Genomic DNA, 21,639 nt, shown 5'->3' on the forward strand with positions numbered 1-21,639 from the left:
CCCTACTAAACACATCTTGCAAGGATGAGATCTCAGGACTGGAAAGAATCTGCGATTTAGCATCTTCAAATTCAGGTGAAAGACCAGCCAAAAAACTCATAATTGCCATCTGTTCCCGTTGAGTTTGCTGAACTTTCACATCAGAACTAAACGGTAATAACAGATTAAACTCCTCATAAGTTTTCTTAAAATCCATAAAATAAGTCATGATGGACTTATCTTGTTTCTCTGCATGATAAAAGGCTTGACACACCTCATATATGCGAGAAATATTTCCTTTACCAAAATACAAAAATTCTAAATACTCCATTAACTCCTTAACAAATTTACAGTGATTAATTAAGATAATTACCTCACTGTCAATAGAATTCCGTATTTGTAGGAACAATCTAACATCTTCCCTTAGCCATGTCAATCTTGAACCATCTTTTGGAGGATCATCAGTCAGATGATTGTTTTTATCAATGTTTCGCAGATAAAGACGAACCGTTTTGCTCCAATCAAGATAGTTAGAATTGTTGAGTTTGTGGTCCGTGATCTTAGACATCACAGGAACCACATCAGACGTAACGACAAATTTCATTTCTGCCATGGGTTCAGAATTAACAGAAAAAAAAAAACAAAAAAGGACAGATCTGAACTCTTTAAAACAAGAGTGAAGAATAGAACACAGATGTGTCCTATACAGAACCAGATGAACCGAATGATGACTAATGAATTTTCTGGCAGCGGACAGAGACCTTAACCTTGATGGTAGGGCTTTAATACCATGAAAACTAAGAAAAAGGGAGAGAAAATACTTTTCTTCATATATTTGGACTACACAATATACATATATATATACACAAGTGTAACCTAATTTAAATTCTAAAATCATGCTAATCTAAATCAATCTACTACCTAATTAATATATGATACTATAATCATATGATACCTAATCTTTACAATATCAAATCTTTCCATAATATCAGATCACATATCTTCAACACCATAAATTCATTTGTGTGAATCAACTGATCGGAAAAAAATGCTGCCTTTCCGGAGGGCACCTGAAAATATCGTCTAGAAACATATTAATTTCAAAAGAAAAATCATATAAATCCCTTAAAAATACTTTTTTTTAATTTTTTTTATTGGAGGGGTTTAAGGCATTATCATAATTTGGTGTTGGAGTTCTTTGGGGAGTGTTTGGACGAGATTAATGAGGTTGGCATTGTCGGAAACAAAGCTTTTCAGCTGGTCAAGTTGTTTGTGGTGCTTGGCGATCGTGTCCTACACACGCTCCGATGCTTTCTAGGTTTCCTCCGGCGGGAACAACGATGACAGTGACATCACCTTTCCTTTCCTCGGTTCTGAATCTTCCATTCTATGATTCTCAGTCAGTATCAACGAATGCTCCCCAAATGACACATTTTTGAAGCTATCTGTAATTTTATCGGATTTTGCTCAGTTCAGAGAGAGTTCTCTTCTAGAGTAGAGTAAATGATGATGTAAAATTAAGCTGAAGAAAAGAGAGAAAATTAGCAGTTAAATAGGGAGCTCGTCTGTCCACTCTCGGACAGTCCGGAAAGCCGAGTCCAACCCCGCCCGACCCACCGAAAATGTTCCAGGTCGAACCAAGGTATTAGCATCTTAATTATGTTTTTCCTTTTTTTTAAGGAAAAAAATTGGGTCAATAATTGAATTTCATCTCATAAATCATAAAATGAAAATGTATTGAACTAAAGGAATCAGTCTAGTGCTAGGAGTAAAAAATGCAAATAAGTCGAATCAATCACGAGCAATACCATGTTCGTTCTCTAACTTGACTTGATACAGTAGTGTTCAAGATCGAGTTTGACTCGATTAAGCATGAATTTCTGTGATCAAGTCCGATTTACTAAACTTTTTGAGATGCACGAGATTGACTCGTTTAGGATCGAACAAATTCAAGCTTATATATGTAGTTTACACCATACACTCCTCGAACTCTTGAGCTTAACATATCAACACTAGATGGTCAATTCGGTTGACTAATCAAGCAACTCGAAATCGACTTGAATTCGGTTTACATCGAGTCGAGTTGATCATTTGACTGAATTGCTCCTAAGCTCCTAGATTTTTTTGTAGACCTAATTAGAAGAAGATTTTTCGAGTATTTTCTGTTGTTAAATTAAGGATTCAAATCCCATGGCACTCAATTCGTTTGTAGACCTAATTAGAAGAAGATTCTTAGAGTCTTTTCTGTTGTCAAATTAAGGATTCAAATCTCATGGCATAATTTATTTGGGGGTAGCATGGTAAAAAAAATGAAAATGTATTATAGTGCAAAAATAAAAATCGCCTGAGATGAATATAGTTGATGGTTTCCTGCTTTCACATGTTTACTGTCAAGAGTCAAAAGGCACTAATATCGGTTTCTCTCAAGTTTCGGATAGGGCCAACGCGGACCAGTCCCTCGCCCGACTCTCAGAAAAGGTAGAATTCTCAATTCCTCTCAATAAAATCAATTATATTAGTTTACCACTCATTTTCTTTTATAATTCTTTTTCTGAATGAGTAAATTTTCTCCACACGAATTTTGGATTCACTTGTAAATCCATTTATTGGGATAAACACTAATTTTGAATAACGAGTTTAAAATTGCATCATCCTATATTCAAACAATTTGCAAGTGGCCATGTATTTTTTATTCCCAATCCAAACCCTCTAGCCACTAATACATTTTTAAAATGGTAAAATAAATCTCATTTATAAAAAGAGAGATACTAGCAAAAACTTATGATCTTGTGCAAGCAGGGGAATGATTGTCACAGTTTACCATTTTGGATTGGATTTTTTGGAACTTTTTATATGAAAATATGCAACAATTCAAGAGAACAAGTAAGAAAATATTCTATAAAATTCAAGAACTTTTACCACAATCCAAATTGAACTAATTCTTTTCACTACAACTTTTTATAATAATAAAACTACCTCAATTCTCAAATCACAATCATTTGACAAAGGTGAGATTACTATATTATTGAAAAATTTCTATACCATCGAAATTTGAGTTTTGGCATTCAGTAGCCATGGGCATATGCATAGACCTATGCTTTTAGGAACATTTTTAGAGGATTCACAAACATATATAGTAAGAGTCCATTTAGATTGTTATTTTCTATATTTTTTGTAAAAAAATATATTATAGTGAGAATATATATAAGATTAAAAGGTAATTAAAAAATATATTTATGAAAAACATAAATATTTTTGAGAGAAAAATGGCAATCCAAACAAAGTAATTTCTGTCGAAGGAAATTCAGTTTTATAGTGCATTCTATGTTTATAGTATGGTTTCCCAAAAAATACTGCCAATATTTTTTATCTGTTTCCTTCAAGCTACATTTTTAACTCCTTTTGGAAGTCGCTGGAAAATTAACTAGACTTTCTATTTCATCCTTTTGACTCAAAAAATACACGCACTACGCCTACTTCTCCTTTCATCACACATTGAAAGTTTCTATGCTGCAATCTACTAAGCATGATTATGCCGTTTAACTAGTTCATTAATAAAGTATTCCAATAACTGTCTCCGACTAAATTATTGTTAAACAAATAGTAATATCAGGAGCATGTCTTTTCTGGCACTACAATTTACCAGTGAAGGGTCTTCTTGTTGTTAAAGCTTAAAACCCAGAGAAACAGCAAGAATCCTGCTCAATCATTTATAAAAAATGTTTTCCTTTCCAATTTACAAGTTTTGTTCTCTGAATTAGTTTGTTGAGCTCTCACTTTCTTTAGATTGATCGGTGCCTTAAGCCGATCAGTTGTTGGGGGGTCGTTAGTTAAGTGAAACAATCCATTGATTTCAGTATAAGCAACAACCCCTTTTTAATTTTAGTTGGAAAAATCTCCTTTTTAAGTGAAATGGGATCATTTCTTCGTTTGGGTTTGTGGAAAAAAGCTTCAAGGATAAGAATTTAAGTTGCTTTCGAGATGGGTTTGGTTGAAAGTTTAGATTTTTATCGGCTAAAGAGGGTGAATTTGAGGTTCTCGTCAAGAATCTGCTTTGGATTGTGGTTAGCTTTTGCTGTTTTTCATCCAGTTCTGGGGCTGCGGCCTTTAAGGGAGAGAAGTCAATCATGGGGTGATGAGGTTAGTATTGAATTTTTAAGGCTTTGTTTATCCAATTATGGTTACAAATTTTGTTCTTAGATTATCTAGTTATGGTGTTTTGACCAATTAAGCGTCTGTTTGGTTTTACTTTACAGATTGACCTTTTGCCTTTCTGTTCTATTTATGGTGGTAATGTTGAATGTTTAGTCAAAGGAAAAGCCATAAATTGTGTGACTTGCTGGGGAAATTAATTTTCTTGACTAGTTTGTGAATAAAAGAAGTAATTTTGGTTTTTTTTTGGGTGATAAAAATTTTGGGAGTTTTCTATTGCATTCTCACTTTGGCAGTTGTTCGTGAATTATCATTATTTTTGTTTCAGAAGCAGCTGGCCAGGATATTTTAGAATTTAGGTTTTGTAACCATTAATGTAGAAATTTTTGCGTGAACATTTTAGTAGCTTTCAGAGTGGATATAGGTGACGTGTTTACCTTTATGTACAATTAGCTACTCCATATGGGTCCTCGCTCATATGAGGGCAGCCTGAGAATTGGCTGGATCGAGAATCCGAGAGTATGTATGACAAAGGGTTTAGCTACTGAGACTTCATTTCAGCTCCTTATTGACATCTGTGTGGGTGAATAATTATAGTTTCATGTGTTGGAGGTATGAATTAGCACAAGGCACAGATGTCATCATAAATAACCACCTCTATAGTTGGAAAGTACGCACCTACGGAGATTTCCGACTGGTGATTTACTGTCTGTTTTCAGAAGGGCATGGAGTGTTAAATTGGAAGGTATGCTGAAGGGAGTGATACTGTGCTTGTCTTGCTTGAATACGAGTTAGTCTCTTATGAGAGGCTGAAAGCAAATAAAGCATCAGATTGACAGAAGAATTCATTCAAGGAGCTTCTCCATGATCACTCCTACTGAGAACTAGATGAATGAGAAAAGAACTAGTGGAAGAGTTAATTTTGTGTAAAGATTGGTTCACTTGCATGATAATCTTGGAGGTTGTGGATCAGATGTATTTCCTTTCATTGAATGAAGCATGTATGTATGTTCAGACAAACTGTTTTTTTTTGGATGGATTTCTTTCTTTAATTTGTCTTTTGATCTGATTCATATGGCCTAGTTGCTGGATGTTATTCGTTGAACCAACATGACAATTTATAGCGTGAAACTCAGGCATGGGTTCATCCTTGTGAAGTCACCGACTTAATCAGTCTGAAAGTTTCTGTCATTTCTTTTTCATTCCCCCCCAGAGGTCAATGGATTGTGAAAGGTTCCACCTCTGTTTACGTCAATATTGGACACAGACCAAATGTTAAGGAAGAATAAGTAGAGGTTTTGTATTGCCAAAACTATTATTGAAGGAGCACTTTTGGAAGTGATTCCTGGTGCAATAATTTGTTGCCAGGAAGCTGTTTGGGTTACTCTTGGTATTGGAGGCTGGATTTCTCTGATATATTCTGTGTGGATAAGTGGAATAGGATGTTGGGCAACGAGAAGAACTAGCTTCAGCTAAAGTTTTTTAAGCAAAATAAGAAGAATTAGGGCATTTTGTGGAGTTTGAGGTGGATCATCTCAGGTGTTTGAGGTGAGGTACAGAAGCTGAAAGTTCTTGAAATCTTTGAACTTTCTGGTTTATTTTACCTTTAAAAGAATTGCATTAAATATGGCGTAATCATTTCATGATTTCTGATAACAGAATTGTGATCCTTATAGGATAAAATGGGTATCTTTCTGACAAGAACCTCATTTAAGTTGGCATTTGAGGCAGACTAGTGCAACAGAATTTTAACTGCAATGAAGTATGTACCTGTTATTCAAATGACAAATTCTAGGTGTTCTTACTTAAAGAGATTGTGTATATCCTTCTCAACAATGAAAGGGAACATAGGTGTCTTGTTTCTTCAAAAGTCCTAAAACAAGGCCATATTCCCGTGCATTGAAATTATGTGAGTTTGTTGTTTGAACATTAGTAGTATATCTATACTTGATTGTACAAGCCAACTTAGAACTGAGGCTTGAGAATGTGTAAAAACTACTCTAAGGTTATATCCATCTGCTTTAAGTTAATGGTTATAGGTTCCTCCAGAAAGAAATTAGAGAAAGTTATGTTTCAGAAATATGCCTTTCCAGCTCGGATATGCTGTTCCAAGTTAACATACTAAACATAATAAAAACTGGATTTTCTGTAAGCAAGTTCACTAATTTGTATCTTCATCCTGTCATATATTTTTCCATCCGACTTTCTGCATTGATTTTTCTTGGAGTAATTCTCATTGTTGCTTTTAACAGTGGCTTTTCGTAAGAAAAGATGAGAGCGAGTTGGGCCCTTTTTCTGCATGGAATATAACAGGAACATATAGAGGTTTGTCAGTTATCTTGCTTTGAATTTATCATCTTAGATCAAGGCTCTTTTATTATCACATGCATCCGTTCTCTGGTCTTGATTATGTATACCTTTTCTATGTTGCTGAATACGCTTATAAGTACCTTTACTTTGCTGATAATTAGTAGCCTATTTTATACATTGTGTTAAGCCTGAAGGATATGAATATTTTGAAGCTGAAACAATTGAAATTAGGTTACAATCTTTGACTATACCTGTTTTGGAAATTTAAAGGTAATTAGTATTTATTTCTAGTTGAACATTTTTGTCTGATTGAGTCATGCTTTAAGATTCTATTTTGTTGTATTAACAGTTTCAGCTGGATGAGGTAACTTGAAGCAAATTTATAATTTCACGGACATGTGTAAACTAGGAAAGAGGTGGAAGATGTAAGGCGTTTTTGCCTGCCTAGATACTGTTTTAAGAGTGATCTGTCATGTTTGATTAATGAATGCTATTGAGTATTACAAAATCTTCATATCAGTGGCAGAGCAGTTGGAACTTTTATTTCTGATACTTGTTAGGGAGATCTTTCGGATATTCATGCTCCATGATTGCTAGCATCTAAAAAATAGTCTGCACCCTGAAGTGCCTGCATGTCCTATTAATATATTTTCCCTTTCCTATGTGTTCTTTTTTTTTTTTTCCTTTTCTTGGGTAGGCATTTTTGAAGAATCTTTGCTAGAATCATGTAAATTTGAATGATATCATGAGGTTACAACTGGTAATTGTATTTCTGTCAAAGAGTGACTAAATATTATTGTACATATCAATAGGACCAAAAGTAAATATCTTGTTGATTTGACTACTATTAATGAAATGTGCTCAAAGTTGTTTTTGGATACTACACCTTGCTGATTATATGATTCAATGGATTTATGACTTGCAGGGTCGTGGAGATTTCTGGACTCCACAAATAGCTCATCCAGGTTTCCTGATTTCAAGAAATCCAATGGAAACTCTGTCCTTGAACTAATTAGCACTCCAACCAAAATAACTGGTGTACATTACGTTCAGGTGATACCATCATTCTGCTTGTTCTAGCAGTGGCTTGGATGAACAGTCCTTGTCTTAGCTTGTCTGATTCATTTCATGGCTGAATAAAACCTTCAATCTGCACGGTGATCACCCCTTGTCTGTCAATTTGTTCATCCTGCATCTTAACGTGAATTTTTTGTAGGTCAAAATTAGTCTTTGCCTCCACTTCTGATAGGGGAAAGAAAAGCCGTATACTTTTTAAGTAATTAGCTAGCTTTGATTGTGAAATACATACATATAGCAGTTGAAATTCTTTATCAGTTAAGTTTATATCAAGTTGGTGACCGAGTGTCTCTGGAAATGTTTCGATAAACAGCAGATTGTTTTGTTTCAAAGCAGTCGGTGTTGAATCTGTTCTGGGATAGATAATTAATTGCCAGCAATGTAATGACTGACTATATAGAGTTACATTTTACATCTCCTGTACAGTTACAGTTTACATCTCCTGTATTTGACTTGTGCTTATACATTGCGAATACATAATGTCTGTGCTTATACAAGTAACTCTTAGACCTATTCAAACATTTAGCTTTATTCTTGGGGAATTTTCTTATCCAAAACTCATTCCTGTTTGTGATGCAATTCTCATTTGTTTTGTTAATATATGTAATAGGGTGTATTAATCTTCCATGATGTTTATGATAATGAACGTGAAGCTGGTGGTGCCCAAATTCGAATAGAAGGGGTCTATATATGGCCATTCAGACAACTCCGACTGGTAACTTATAGGTATTCTTGGGTTTGCTTCCACTCTCTTCTTCTGAATCACTCTTGGGAGTGGTGGATGATATTGCTTTAAATATGGTGTCTGCACAATCAAGGTTGTACTCCTGTTGTAATTTAAGGATATGCGTGCAGCCGCTAGTCCTACATAATCCTGCTATGATTCTGCTTAAATATGCTTTGAAACTCTGTTGCCAGTTCTCACCATAATATGGCATATTTCCAATAGCAGATATGTCTCTAGCCAGCGAAGAAAGTTTGAATGTGTAACCATCCGTGTAAACATCCCTCATCTGTATATCTAGTCTGGCTCCTGTCTGCATGATATTGGATTGGTTAGTTGAGACCCGGGTTCTTAATTTGTGACTTAATATTTAGTTCTAATCTGAAGCTTTTTTTTATTTTTATTTTTTTCTGAGTGCAAAATTATTTGTAGCTGTGATCTTATTTGGATGACCTGCTTCTGGTCCCTAATTGACCCACAATTTGACATTCACTTCTATGCATTTGCTGCTAATGTTGTCATTGGTATCTTCTGCGGACACGTTTTGGTAACTTTTCATATTCTTGCTGTTCTTTTTTGCAACAGTCTTTAGTTGGACTTTCTCTACCTGTATGGTTTTGACTGTCTACTAAAAGTTTCATGGCTCAAGTTACTTTGGTTTAAATGATCCCAACATTTTGATTACTTCACTAAGTTTTTAGAATTGAATTAGAAAATCACTTCTCGAAAATGTTCTGGATTGGCCCTTTGTTCTCTATGCTGAATTTATTTGACTTATGATTTCCTTGTTGAGCATCTTCACCATCTTTTTGGCCTTTCTTGCTTTCCTATTCTCCTTTCCTTCGCCTTAAAAGGAAATAGAAAGAGGGAAAATGGAAAGGAGAAAGACAAAAATTCATTTAGGAAATGCTGATTTGCTTATTAATATAATCTGCAGAAGTGTTTTGGAAGCTTTCATAACTCACATTTCTGGAAATTCTAATTTGCAGTGGAAAAGAGGGCGAGTTTGGCCAGGAAGATGACTATATACTATCGAATCCGTATCACTTGGTAATTGCCATCTCTTATGGTCCACTTTTTGATGGTTCTGTGGGATAATGGTGCTTGCATTTTCTGCTTTTCAGATTGAATGCAAAATAGTTCACTGTCATTTGAATGACAGAAATTCAATATATGTGATGCTGCTTTTAAGCAATGGGGTATCTGTTTGAGTTCCATTGACAGTTTCTACGTGTGTTTGGTTGGTTTTGCCTTTTTCTAAATTTTTTTCCTTTCCTTTTTTGTTCCAGTCTGTTGTGGAAATGTTGTGTTTAAAGGGAAGATCATAATTAAGGTCCTTATGGATTAGGTGTTTTTAAAAAATTTACTGTAGCATTTAATCTTAAAAAACTATACTGTAGCAATGTACTTTGGGGTGTTTCGTAACATTTAATTTTTTTTTTTTGGAGTGGCTTAGAAAAGTTAAAAAGTTCCTTCTCCCACCACCCTCAACCTCCCGCCACAAAGTTCCTTCTCCCACCACCCTCAACCTCCCGCCACACCTGCCTCCCTTTCCCTGCCTGTCAACTCCTCTCCGTCCCGCACACCTTCCCTTCTCTGCTGCCTCTCCCCCCTTCCACCCTCCCCCCTCTCCTCTCCCCCTGCCCCTTCCCCTCCTTCCTGGGTACCGGATCTAGTCATGAGGGACCAGATCTGCAGGAGTGGTGGTGCGGCGTGGTGGAGGAAAAAAGGGTTGGTGGTTTCTTTTAGTTAGTTTTTGATGTTTTTGCTAGGTGTATTAGGAGTGTTTTCTAGATGTGTTATTGTAATATTGTATTTCAAAAACTAGTATTTGAAAAAACTCCTAACCCAAAGAGAGCCTAAATTTCCTTTATCTGCTTGTTATAAACAAACTAATGTGGTTCTATCTTTATTTTTGTGAAAGATTTCGGAATTTTTTGAATCAAAGTTTTAATCTGCTAGGAGGATTGGACTTTTCAGAATCCTTAGTATTGTATCAATTGATCATTTAAACTTCCATTTGGTTAGGTGCTGGCCCAGAGGGAATCTATAGTTTAGGTTTTGTAACCTTTGAGTGATTTTTTGGTGTGCATCTGCTAGCTAGAACGAGGACTATTTTCTGTTTACTGTAAAACTTTCATTCAACAGTTGGCCATTGTTAATGGTCAACATGAGTTCTTTAAGCAATCTCCCCTACTTTTGTTGGAATGGACCAGCAAGTAAGAGATTTCAATCGTCCTTCATTCCTTGTTCCAACTTTTGGATCAACAGGCAAGAGCATAGTATTATGTTGTACCCTCTACAGATACTAGACATATGAAAGATGTTCAATCAAGGGATGAGTTTGGGTTTCCATTTCTTGAAAATTAGGACTGACAAAAATGTTGTGTTGCCCATGGACCTTGAATGTTGTCTAAGATGAAATTAGATCATTCTCAAAGTGGTCCAAGATGATGTTTCCCGGATTCACCTAAGTAGGGGTGGCAAAGGCTCACTAAGCTTCGCTTCCCTTCCCCCCTTCCCTTATTAAGTGGAAAATAAATAGTATTTGGTATTCTATAAGCGACTACACGACCGATAGCAAAGCCAAGCAATTTGGATCCAAAACCATCCAAATAAACCTAGGTTAAATGGATTTGATTGAGTGAGAAATTCTTAATGACGCTAAATGGTTCACCATTTAAATCCACGTAAACTGGTGGATTTAAATGGGTTATCCATCTCATCCATCTAAATCCATTTATCCAAAAAAAAAAAAAATGAAACTCTCTCCACACATATCACGCTATACACACACATTCACACACACGGCAAGCACTGACCCACATACTATACTTGCTTTGAGCTTTACCCAACTTGACCCGTTACAAAACCCGAGAGAATATGGATCTGTTGCAGAATTCTCCCTCTGCTGCTCCTATGTGAATATGAGTTTGAGTCAGTTTTGAACTCGTAACTCAAGAATTGATAGGGGCCATTTTTGAGTCAACCAGAATTAGACATTGGCTTCACTTGATGATTGATGATGATGATAAGTATGAAGATTTCCTGGCTGAAGCATATTAAAGTTTCCAAACCCGAGCGAAGTCATTTGGAAGAAAAAGAGTCAATTTGAAGTGGTTCTGGTTTTTTACCACATTGAAGAATGCCCGAAATCACTTGGACAAAGAAGAGGTCAATTTGAAGTTGGTCGGGTTTTTTACTAGATTGAGGAATGCCCAAATGACTACTAATCAGTAGTTGAATCGTTGGATCCAAACTTATTCGGGAAGAGTAAATGGTTGCATGGAAGGATAATGGTTTTACATTAGCCATGTAAATCCAATCCATTTGGATCTATTTTTTAATTGGATGTGAATTGATCCACTATCCATTTAGTTAAAACCATTTAATAACCAAATATCCATTTTGCCACTTATCCTGGTAATTAATGTGTCCATTCATGACAACTATGACTTGGAATGACTTGAGTCATTGTTTCTTTCACAGCTTGGAGTTTTCTCATCCCAGGTGTTCCAGGAGTCTCCACGTGACAAAATTTGGAAAAGAAAACATTGTAATGTTATTCATCCATCATGACTTGAAGTTCTCATAGCTGGTGGGTGAGGTTGACTAATCATATCTTCTATTGCAGCACCCATATATGAAATGGAGAAACACTGTAACATTGAAATTGCGGCTCAAATATCACATATGTCATCCACTCAAAATGGTACATGAGTTAACTAAAGCATATGAATTCTTTCTTTATTCCTTATTTTCTGTCTACTATTGGTCATTAAATGATTCAACAATTTGACTTTATACTGCATTTTTTAAGAAATAATAATGGTCAACAATAAGGGTAGCTAGTGTAAGCGACTACTCTTTTTTTTCCCTTTTTTCTTTTCCCCCACTGCATCTTGTGATGTTCATTCTGGAGTGTAAATGTAAAGACGCAACCTTTTTGTGCTGAGCAGTAATTGATGCTACTATTTATACTGCAAATGGTTCAATTGTACCTCCAGCACATAAAAACTGTAATTCTAGTAGTTGAGTATTAAGGGAGACATAATCCTTAAATATATTGTACTGAAATATTATATTACCTTTGACAAATCTGGTTGTTTGATGTACATCTACTGAGAGAAAAATGGTTTGCCAGGAAATTGAATGATAGGTTTAATCTGATAGAGACTTTGTACAAGATGTGTGTGGTTATATTTAAATGCATTTTCTGTTAACTCAGTAATTTAATCATGTGACTAGTTTTTTTGTGATCTCTAGAGAATATTTTAATCTATTTTACCCTTCATCTTTTGCTAGATGGAGACCATGATAGATATCATCTTGAGGGACTGATGGAAAGCCCTTCAGTGGATGATGATGGAGATTGTTTCTCACCCATTGCTTTGAATGCCACTTCTGTCAACATTGAGGTTTACTACAACAAAGCAGTTAACTACACCTTGATGGTCACCTTTGTATCCTTCTATCGAAAATTGGATATTTATTTGTTTTTCCTTTATCTTGTTATCAAATTCTTTTGGTGGATTCCTTAAGTTGTGGCACTATAGGTTTCTTTCCTTCAAGTTCTTCTGTTAATTCGACAAATGGAACATAGTAACACTCAATCAGTAAGATTCCTTGTCTTAATCATGCTCATTTGTTGGTAAAAACAGTTTCATTCTCTATAGGTTTTCATTTCTACTAAGTCTGGAAGTGATATCAGGTTTGCCATCCCTTCCTTCTGATATTGCTTAATGGAAGAATTAACTGATTTGGTATCATTCCTACAGGGAGCTGCCAAAGTGTCTATACTGATGATAGGGCAGCAGGCTATCATGGACGCATATCTTTGTTTATTGCATCTGACAGCTGGAATTCTAGTTGGTAAGTTTGAACTGGATTGATGTGTGTGTATCTCTACGTTACTAAGTGAAATAACCACATTTTTTCTTTCTTAATGAAGTACATTATCTTTACCCTTTAACCTTGTGTAATCTATCTCTTGTTGTTTTTCTTCCCTTTGAAATGGCCCATGTAAATCAGTTGCTGTGGCAAAGCTTCTTCCTAGTTTCATGACAAAATCCTGATTTATATTGGCCATGAAAAAGCCAGTTACTCATAATTTATAAGAATAACATTTTTTATAGGTACATGCTAGAGGTAGAGCATAGATGAATTCTAGTTTGGGATCTTTCTCTTCATAATGGACTTTTTTCCCCCCTCTTATTCTTATAACCTGCATGCTTGGAGGCGTATTTGTGGTAGTGAAGAGAAATGTCTTTGGCAAAATTTTTTGCTTCCTGCTTTTGAATTCCCAGCAGCAATGGTGGAATACGGTTAGCTGAACCTCAGATACTCGTATTGTTCTTTTAACCTGCATGCTTGGAGGCGTATTTGTCATAGTGAAGAGAATTGTCTTTGGCAAACTTTTGTGCTTCCTGGTTTTGAATTCCTAGCGGTTGTGGTGGAATACAGTTAGCTGAAGCTCAGAGTCAGTGAATATGCATTTTGTCTTTCTGTTCCTTAATGACTGTTTCAAATAATTTTTTTAAAAAAATTTCTGTAGCCAATTTTGTACCAATTCTATTCTATCTTTATCCCCGCTGCAGTATTCAGCTCTGGAGCTCTATGTATTTTATGTAAAATTTTCCCTCTGGTTCATTTGGATTATTAACTCGTGTCTCTGCCTGCAGAATCTCTATTCAATGCTTTTGCAACTGCAGCTTTCTTCAAGTTTGTCGTGTTCTCAATATTTGAGATGCGTTACCTTCTTGCCATATGGAAAGCAAGTAGGCCTATGAATAATGGAGAGGGATGGGAAGCAATGAGACGTGAACTATCAGTTCTTTACAGTCGTTTCTGTGAGTATTCTCTTGTTGAATGTTAGAATGGTTCTAGATACTAATGTGGATATCAACCAATGTAGATCAAAATATATATTTCCTTTAGTGGAGATATGTGTACATACACATGTTTTTTGTTAAGGTGAGATCTTCCTATTAAGACAACTACTGTTTCCATAGTAATTAGTACAAAATACAAATTACAAGATAAAGAGAAACACTGCCTATTAATGATAATGGAGAAATGACCTGGTATGAAGATTCAGAATATTTGGGAACAATACTTCCAATGCATCATCTAGCCAACCTGATATAAGAAGTAGCATTACAAGAAAGTGGAAATTGGCAATAATGTTGCAAACAAGGCTACATGTCATGTCAGTTACATGGATACTCTTCCATGCATGCTGGCATTCTATTGGGCCTTAAGTAGTTAATAAAAAATCAGATGCAGTCACTGCGTGACACTTGTTGAAAACACATGCTGCAGTTACAAGATGCCTACTGCAAACTATGACAATGAAGAAAAAGTGAGAATACAACTCCTTGGTTAGTCAAACACATTATCAAATCTTTTGTTGATGAATAACAAGTGTCTGTATTTAATTGGAAGAAAAGACAGGGAATAAGCTAATGCAAATATAGTTTGTAAAGTATGCTTGTTCGTGGAATATCTAGGTGTGAATGTGAGATTAGTGCACTCAAGCTCTTCTATGTAACTATTCTGCAAAGACCCAAATGTACTTCCCTGCTGATCATTTTATAAAATATCTACAAAGTATGTGAGAAAAGAATGTCTAGTTAGGCATATAGATGAAAACATGATCATATGTACCCTCATATTGTCCTTGGCATATTTTTATGCTACTTTCAGAAAAAGTACGTCTTCCTGTATCTATGCCATTTATCTGTCCTTTTGTTCTACAAAGAAAACTAAATACTGATTGTATAGCTTTCTGTCCCTCTATTTACTCCAAATGTTTTAGCAAGCTGCATACATGTCTTTGCAGCTTGTTTTCCTTGCATTGAATGTTTTAGTCACTCTAACTTGTAAATTAGTATGGTAAATGGAATAATTGTTGGAAAATGTTTCTTGTTCTTGTAAAGGTGAAAGACTAGAATCTTACTAGTTGTGCCCCAATCTAGTAGACTGTCTGACCTACTGTAATGGTGTTTTGTTATAATTTTGAACCCTTTTAAATATAGTATGATTCTCTCTCTCTCTCTCTCTGTCTAAAGCTTAAAGTATCCACCTCCACTTGTATATACATCGATGGTGTTTTTGGATAACTTTCATTTCTCGTTTGAATATCACTTATTCAGCTTGCCTTTTTAGCAGAGTTACTAAAAGAAATATATATTGTATATGCATGTAGATTTTTGTCAATAACCTTTAAATCTATTGCAGATGGAATCCTTTTGGGTGGGATTTTGATCACGTATGAGTTCCACAAGTTTTTGCGGCTTATTCTTTTGCTTATGCACTCATTTTGGATACCTCAAATTGTCACTAATGTGGTTCGAGACTCGAGAAAACCACTGCATCCTCATTATATCATAGGAATGACTGTAACTCGGTTAGCAATTCCATTGTACGTCTTTGGCTGCCCTCACAACTTCATGCGAATAGCGCCTGACAAGAACTGGTGCATCTGTTTGGGTATTTTTATGGGCTTCCAGGCTTCAATTCTTCTTCTACAACATTACCTTGGTTCACGGTGGTTTATTCCCCGACAGGTCTAACACTTTTTATGATATTTATATAATCATATCCCTGCTATTTTTTGTTCATAACCAAAAAAGACACAAATTTGCTGCTGCATGTTGCCCCACCTTTTCTCATCCCTATTTTCTGCATTGATTTTTGTCAAACAAAAAACTGGTCCTCTATGAACTGTGCAGCACAAATCTACCTCTCTCAAAACTGACCTCTGAGAGTGACAGCATGTACAAATTTTTCCACCATGCCTTTCTGGCTTCAACAATGTTGTCAAGTGGTTTGCATACCTATTGTCAAATTAGCTATGTGTTTCACCTTACTAAATCTAGGTTTTTTGCTATCTTAGCCTCTGTAATTGTTGGATCAATGTTACAGTTTGTATGAGTTTCAAGCAGGATTAATCATATCAGTTTTACTTGTAACAATTTATAGCGTAACAGCCCAATGCTTGTATTTGGAAGCTCCTATGCAATTATTTCTTATAAAATATCGCAAAAGGGCAATATGTTATTTTCTTCTCTTCAATTCATGCTCTGATAGTATTTTTTGTTTAAGTCAAAGTACCTAAGTCATGTCATTTATAACTACTTGCATTGTCTTGTCGCCATCTACCTGTTAAATTTGGTAAATTGTGAAGAAGAATATGGATTTGATATCTTCAGTGTTTCTTCTCACTGATGCTACATGGAAGATAGATTCACATGTTTGTGAATAACTATATATTTTTATTTCTCTCAGTTTTATGGATTGTTGAAGGATTGAGCTTGCGTATCTTAGAGAGAGTGCCTAATGTGGTATAAAAAGAGAATCTCTTGAATGATCTTTTTTTAAGAGTCTTAAAATGATCAGTGGAGTAGTTTTGGTTTAGCCATACTAGTGTGTGATGATGGATATATAAGAGAAATGACACATTTAAAAAAATTGATTAGCAGCTATTTTGTTGTACTTTACTGAGCAGTTAAAAGTGTTGCTTTTTCATTATGCATGTGATAGTGTGATTGGAGCTTTGCATTTCTGTCTTAAACAGCCTTCATCTGAATTGTGCAGATTTTACCTGAGAAATACAGCTATTATAGAAGGTTTGATCAGGATCCAAACCATGCCACAGACTGTGTCATTTGTATGACTTCAATCGACCTTACTCAACGCTCTAATGATTGCATGGTATTAAATCAAATGCTTAACACTTCAATTACTTCACAGGATGACATCTTTAAAAGTATATGTTTTGATTGAATATTTTGTAATCTAGGTTACACCATGCGATCATTTCTTTCATTCGGGCTGTTTACAAAGATGGATGGACATAAAAATGGAGTGCCCAACCTGCAGACGTCCTCTTCCACCAGCTTGAGGAGATTGTATGACCTTTCCATCCATTTTTTCAAGGACCAACTGACATTGCTCAACCTGCTAACTGGGGTAAATGGCTTCTTACAGACTCTTAATTGCTGTTTAACTTTGCTAACTTACTGGGTCGGTTCTTTTTTTCCACCTTCCAATTTTAATGTAATGTCAGATCCTTCAAGTATATAAATCTTGTTGGGAATCAAAGTAACGGTTAACGTCGGGACATTTTCAAATAGTTTTATAATATGGATTATGCATATTTTGCAGTAGAATATACTTTCTTGTCCCTGAAATCCAACTTAGCTGGTAGGGATATTAGCTTAGGTGACTATGAGCTCTCTGGTTCGACTCTCAAGCCCTCCCTTTTCCCATTTCCCCCTTGATAATGTTTGAAGTCTCTCATTGAACCAAAAGAATATACTTTCTCAAATATCTGTGTCTGCAAATTTTTTTGGCATTTCAAAAGGGCTAAACTTGCATCTATACACGTTTAAGTTTTTTAACATGTCTCACATGCTTAATTTGCCAAATAAATTTTGTCAATGTCCTGAAGTTTTTGTTTTCTTAGAGAAGGCAGCTTTCTCCTTTGCACTTGAGAGCTCATTGCAGAACATGTAATACCTAAAATCTCTCTATAACAACTTTACTAGCCCCATACTAAAATCTTGCATTAAGCTTTTCTTCTTTTACTTTTTGTTTCTTTAAGAAGGAAAAAAAAAAAAAAACCAAGAAGCTTCTAACAACAATATATTATCTCAGGTTGGAGGAATGGACCAGATTCGGCTTATTACATATTTGGAAAAAGGGCGAGAACTAGGTGTAGTTATGGATGCACTTGCTGACCTGCAAAGTTGTATTGTGATGTACATTATAGTAGTGTAACATTTTACTGAAAATTGATGATTCTTCTTACTTTTTTCCCAGCGTTGTCATTTTCCCCACCCAAGTTTCATAGGTATTGGAGACCTTAGGTGATCCCTCTATGGGGAAAGAAAAAAAAGGGTACAGTTCTAAGCTTACAATTCAAGGTAGGTGCATTGGTGTATATTCAGTTACAGGATTGATATGAGAGTAATGGACTAATAGTCATTTTTCACCGAAATCTTTAAAAAAAAAAAAAAAAAATTCAGACTGCTGTTATATCCACTGCTCCCAGTGACGCCACCTCTGCCATCACGGCCGGCACTGCCACTCCCTATGTTTGTTTCCACCGGCACTGTTGCATTAACGACCCTATTTCTCTTACCTCAATCTTATGATGGCTTTTTTAGTTGTTGTATGATGAAACGATGGGCTATGGCAATGAGGGTGCAAGGTGAAGCAGAGCTGAAGATAGGGAAACAGATGCGCAGATAGGCTAGCAGAGCAAGTCTTGCACAGGTCCACCAGCGGGAAATTTCAGAGTTACAGGATCCACCGGCGGGATTGAGGAATCTGCTTGCAGATGGCATTGTTGGAGTGGCAACCCCACGTTTTAGTCTCTTGTTAACGTGCTGTAGCCCTTCCTAGGACCACCCACCCACCAAACCCCCCCCCCCCGGGGCCCCAACCCAAAAAAAAGTGGAGGAAACCATGGATCAGCATCTAGCTCATCGACAAGAATGTTGAAGTGACATTGAAAGCCATTGAAATTAAATGAATTCGAGACTTGGTAGTGTCATCCCGGAAAGGGTCCAATGGTGCACGACTCCAGAGTAGTTGGGTTCAATGCAATCATCGAACATTAGGGGATTACATTAAAAAAAAAAAGGTTAAATAAGTTGAGCCAGATGAACAAATAAAATAGCATTATGGTAGTGGATTTTTAGGAAGTGGATTTCTTGAAAATCCAGTTCATATTCACAGCTCAAAGGTTTGATTTCTCGATTCAAATTGAATTGCCAAGAAGTCGATTTCACTATTGCATGATCACCAATAATAATTATATTTCGTTAATTTTGAATAAAATTGGCAATATTCACAGGCTGGCAAAAGGCAGCTTATCAAGATACATTACTGTCTCCTAATGGGAATGAGTGTTGCAGTATCTATTTGCTAGGGATCTCCTAATTGGCAACTTCTATACGAGTTTATCAGGATGCATTCTCAAAGTTGGTAAATGTGTATCCTTGATGAACACCATTAAAAGTATGATTTAACACAGTTGATCAGGACTTGATGAAAAAACTACTGGGAGAAATTAACACAGATTAGATCTTGGTAGAGTGTTATATGAGTTCTTGGTTAGTAATAAGCACCAGCTTTGAAAACATGTTAAAAGGAAAGGGTGGCTTCAGATGTTTGATGTGACAAATGAGCTGATAATTTGAAACTTCGGGTATCAACTATCAATCAACATTAACATCTACTCATACAAACGTTGCCATGGACAAATCAAAAGTTTCAAGATGAGAGCAAATTTGCAAGACAAACTTCAATCAAATCATTTACAGGGCCCCAGCAAAACCAACATGGATTTTGTTATTTTGCTCGCTGGTTGAGATGACTATAGTTGCTGCTGAAGTTAGCCACTGGGAGGTGAAGACAGTGGTGTTGGGGCAGGAGGAGTACCAGAACCACCACAGTGATAGTCAAAGCATTCCACAGGATGCTCATACACTGCACTGCATTCCTTCTTGGTCCTCTGAAGAGGCTTTTCCAGCAAACAGTTTCGACGGTCATCAAACGCAATGCCTCTGGATGTCAAGTTCATGCAAATGCCTTCCTCCTCGCAGAAGAAGTTATAAGAATATGTGAAATTGGACAAATTAGGCAATACACAAACTCCAGCAGGCACGTCTCCGGTAAACATGTTGTGAGCTAAATTGAGGAGCTCCAAGTGAGCTAATCCTGCAAGGCTGTAAGGTATTGGACCAACTACTTTGTTGGAGCTCACATCTAGTACCCTAAGTTTGTATAGGTATCCAACCTCAGGTGGCAGGCACCCTGTTAAGCTAGTATTGATCAGGAGCAATTCCTCTAAAGTGTTTGCAAAGTTGGCTATGCTTGGAGGAAGGCAGCCTCCAAATTTGTTATTCGCAAACACCACAACAGATGCTGAGCTCAAGCCTAAATTTGGTGGTATGACAGAAGTAAAGAGATTGTTGTTGAGAAAAACTGCATCCAGTTTTTTGGCAAAGAGTTGAGGAGGTAACGGCCCTTCAAACTCATTAAAGCGAATATCAAGAAACTTCAGCGTCGGAAGAGAAAGTACAACAGAAGGGAAAGGGCCTACAAATCTGTTGTTACTGAGGTCGAGCTCAAAGAGTAGAGTAAGGTTTGCTAATGATTGAGGGAGGATGCCACAGAACCGGTTGCTATTGAGATGAATCAATGCAAGGTCTGAGAGAAGGCCTAGTTCCTCAGGCAGAAAACCAGCAATATCAGCAAAGTTGAGGTCAATGCCAGCAACAACTTGTATTTTGGTATTGTCAGGATAAGGGGCACAGTAGACTCCTGTGTAATTGCATACTGAAGGGCCAATCCAGTTTGAAGTGAAGTTTTTAGGGTCAGAATAAATTACTTTCTTCCAAGCTTGGAGAGCCACATACGCTTGTTGCAGTCTGGGATTTATTGTGGCTTTATTCGTGGGGTGATGTCTGTGGTGTTGGTGGTGGCGGGTGGATGAGTAACCATGTTTAGCAAAGCTGTTGAAGGATGAAAGGATCAGCACTAAGAGAACCATGGCGTGAGCTAGAATGAAGGCAAACGAAGCCATTGCTGTAGAAAGGCCTCTCAATTCATTAAGGTTGCTACTGCTCTGGGGATTCCCTGAGTTTTATACAGACAAGATCCACAACAGCACATGTTACAACCACCAAATACAGCGACCTTTAACTGTCACAACTGATAGCCAAGATGATCATTATGCCTTCCGAGGTTTCCAGGTCTATGTTGGATGGCCTGTGCATAATTTATCTAGTACTATAATTTGATGCCTTGACATGAACTCACCTGCTGCTTTCAACTGTGATAGGCATATGCATTCTCTGTTTGATGTGGTCACCAGTATCTTCATTTTTTCCTAATGCACTATCTGCACAAGATTGGGCAGAAGAAAATATGCATGATATGGACTTTCCTCCTTCCATGTAAATAACCTGTTTTCTGAAGTGGAAGTGGAGAAAGACAGCTTCAGCCTCCAGACAGAGACAGAAGGGAAGTGAAAGGAACAAATGTTTTCTTCAGTTGGAAGGGATAAGCATGTTGTCTCTGCGAGGTCTTCCAATTGTCAACCCAGGGGGGTAAACTTCAGCATCTAGCTAAATAAGTTCTGGTCAAAACTGCATTTGAACACAAAGAAGAATGGTGGAGATTTTGTACAGACCACAGAAAATAGCAATCCAACTGCTCTTCTAGATAGGAAACCAGGGTCTGAACAAATCATTCCCTCCGTTGAAGAATCATTACTAATCACTGTTGCTGGATGGATCTAATACCATTAAACATGAAATATATATAATGCCAACCTTAAAACCTAGTATTCTTAACTGATGCTTGATACATAAAACGCCAAC

The 21,639-nt window shown here is 36.5% G+C and overlaps 2 protein-coding genes across 3 annotated transcripts; one reads left to right on the forward strand and one right to left on the reverse strand.

The window, feature by feature from the left end:
- Positions 1 to 3,469: 3,469 nt before the first annotated feature.
- Positions 3,470 to 18,240, forward strand: LOC113772416 (transmembrane E3 ubiquitin-protein ligase FLY2-like). Of its 2 annotated transcripts, XM_027317008.1 has the most exons (16): positions 3,470 to 4,119; positions 6,384 to 6,456; positions 7,367 to 7,494; positions 8,129 to 8,244; positions 9,232 to 9,292; positions 11,732 to 11,798; positions 11,877 to 11,954; positions 12,548 to 12,705; positions 12,799 to 12,858; positions 13,021 to 13,114; positions 13,924 to 14,091; positions 15,482 to 15,810; positions 16,841 to 16,957; positions 17,046 to 17,215; positions 17,712 to 17,757; positions 17,903 to 18,240. In XM_027317008.1, the coding sequence occupies exons 1-14, from the start codon at positions 3,961 to 3,963 to the stop codon at positions 17,145 to 17,147; spliced, it is 1,710 nt and encodes a 569-aa protein (XP_027172809.1). In that variant the 5' UTR covers positions 3,470 to 3,960; the 3' UTR covers positions 17,148 to 17,215; positions 17,712 to 17,757; positions 17,903 to 18,240. The 2 variants fall into 2 exon arrangements, with proteins under 2 accessions (XP_027172809.1, XP_027172808.1); XM_027317007.1 differs by lacking the exon at positions 17,712 to 17,757.
- Positions 18,241 to 19,521: 1,281 nt separating this feature from the next.
- LOC113771781 (leucine-rich repeat extensin-like protein 4) lies at positions 19,522 to 21,140 on the reverse strand. The gene is made up of 2 exons (XM_027316342.1): positions 21,077 to 21,140; positions 19,522 to 20,893 (listed from the first exon to the last, which is right to left on the reverse strand). Exons 1-2 carry the CDS (start codon positions 21,138 to 21,140, stop codon positions 19,647 to 19,649), a joined length of 1,311 nt encoding a protein of 436 aa, XP_027172143.1. The 3' UTR covers positions 19,522 to 19,646.
- Positions 21,141 to 21,639: the final 499 nt, after the last annotated feature.

This window comes from Coffea eugenioides, chromosome 5 (assembly GCF_003713205.1).
Source record: "Coffea eugenioides isolate CCC68of chromosome 5, Ceug_1.0, whole genome shotgun sequence".
In the NCBI taxonomy this organism is placed as follows: Eukaryota; Viridiplantae; Streptophyta; class Magnoliopsida; order Gentianales; family Rubiaceae; genus Coffea; species Coffea eugenioides.

Bases quoted from the DNA above. Each gene is read 5' to 3' on its own strand.
- LOC113771781 (XM_027316342.1), bottom strand. From the start codon at position 21,140: ATGAAGATACTGGTGACCACATCAAACAGAGAATGCATATGCCTATCA. The intron at 20,894-21,076 runs GTGAGTTCATGT...TATAAAACTCAG, and splicing joins ATCACAGTTGAAAGCAGCAG to GGAATCCCCAGAGCAGTAGC.
- LOC113772416 (XM_027317008.1), top strand. From the start codon at position 3,961: ATGGGTTTGGTTGAAAGTTTAGATTTTTATCGGCTAAAGAGGGTGAAT. The intron at 12,706-12,798 runs GTATCCTTCTAT...GTGGCACTATAG, and splicing joins ACACCTTGATGGTCACCTTT to GTTTCTTTCCTTCAAGTTCT. The intron at 16,958-17,045 runs GTATTAAATCAA...TTTGTAATCTAG, and splicing joins AACGCTCTAATGATTGCATG to GTTACACCATGCGATCATTT.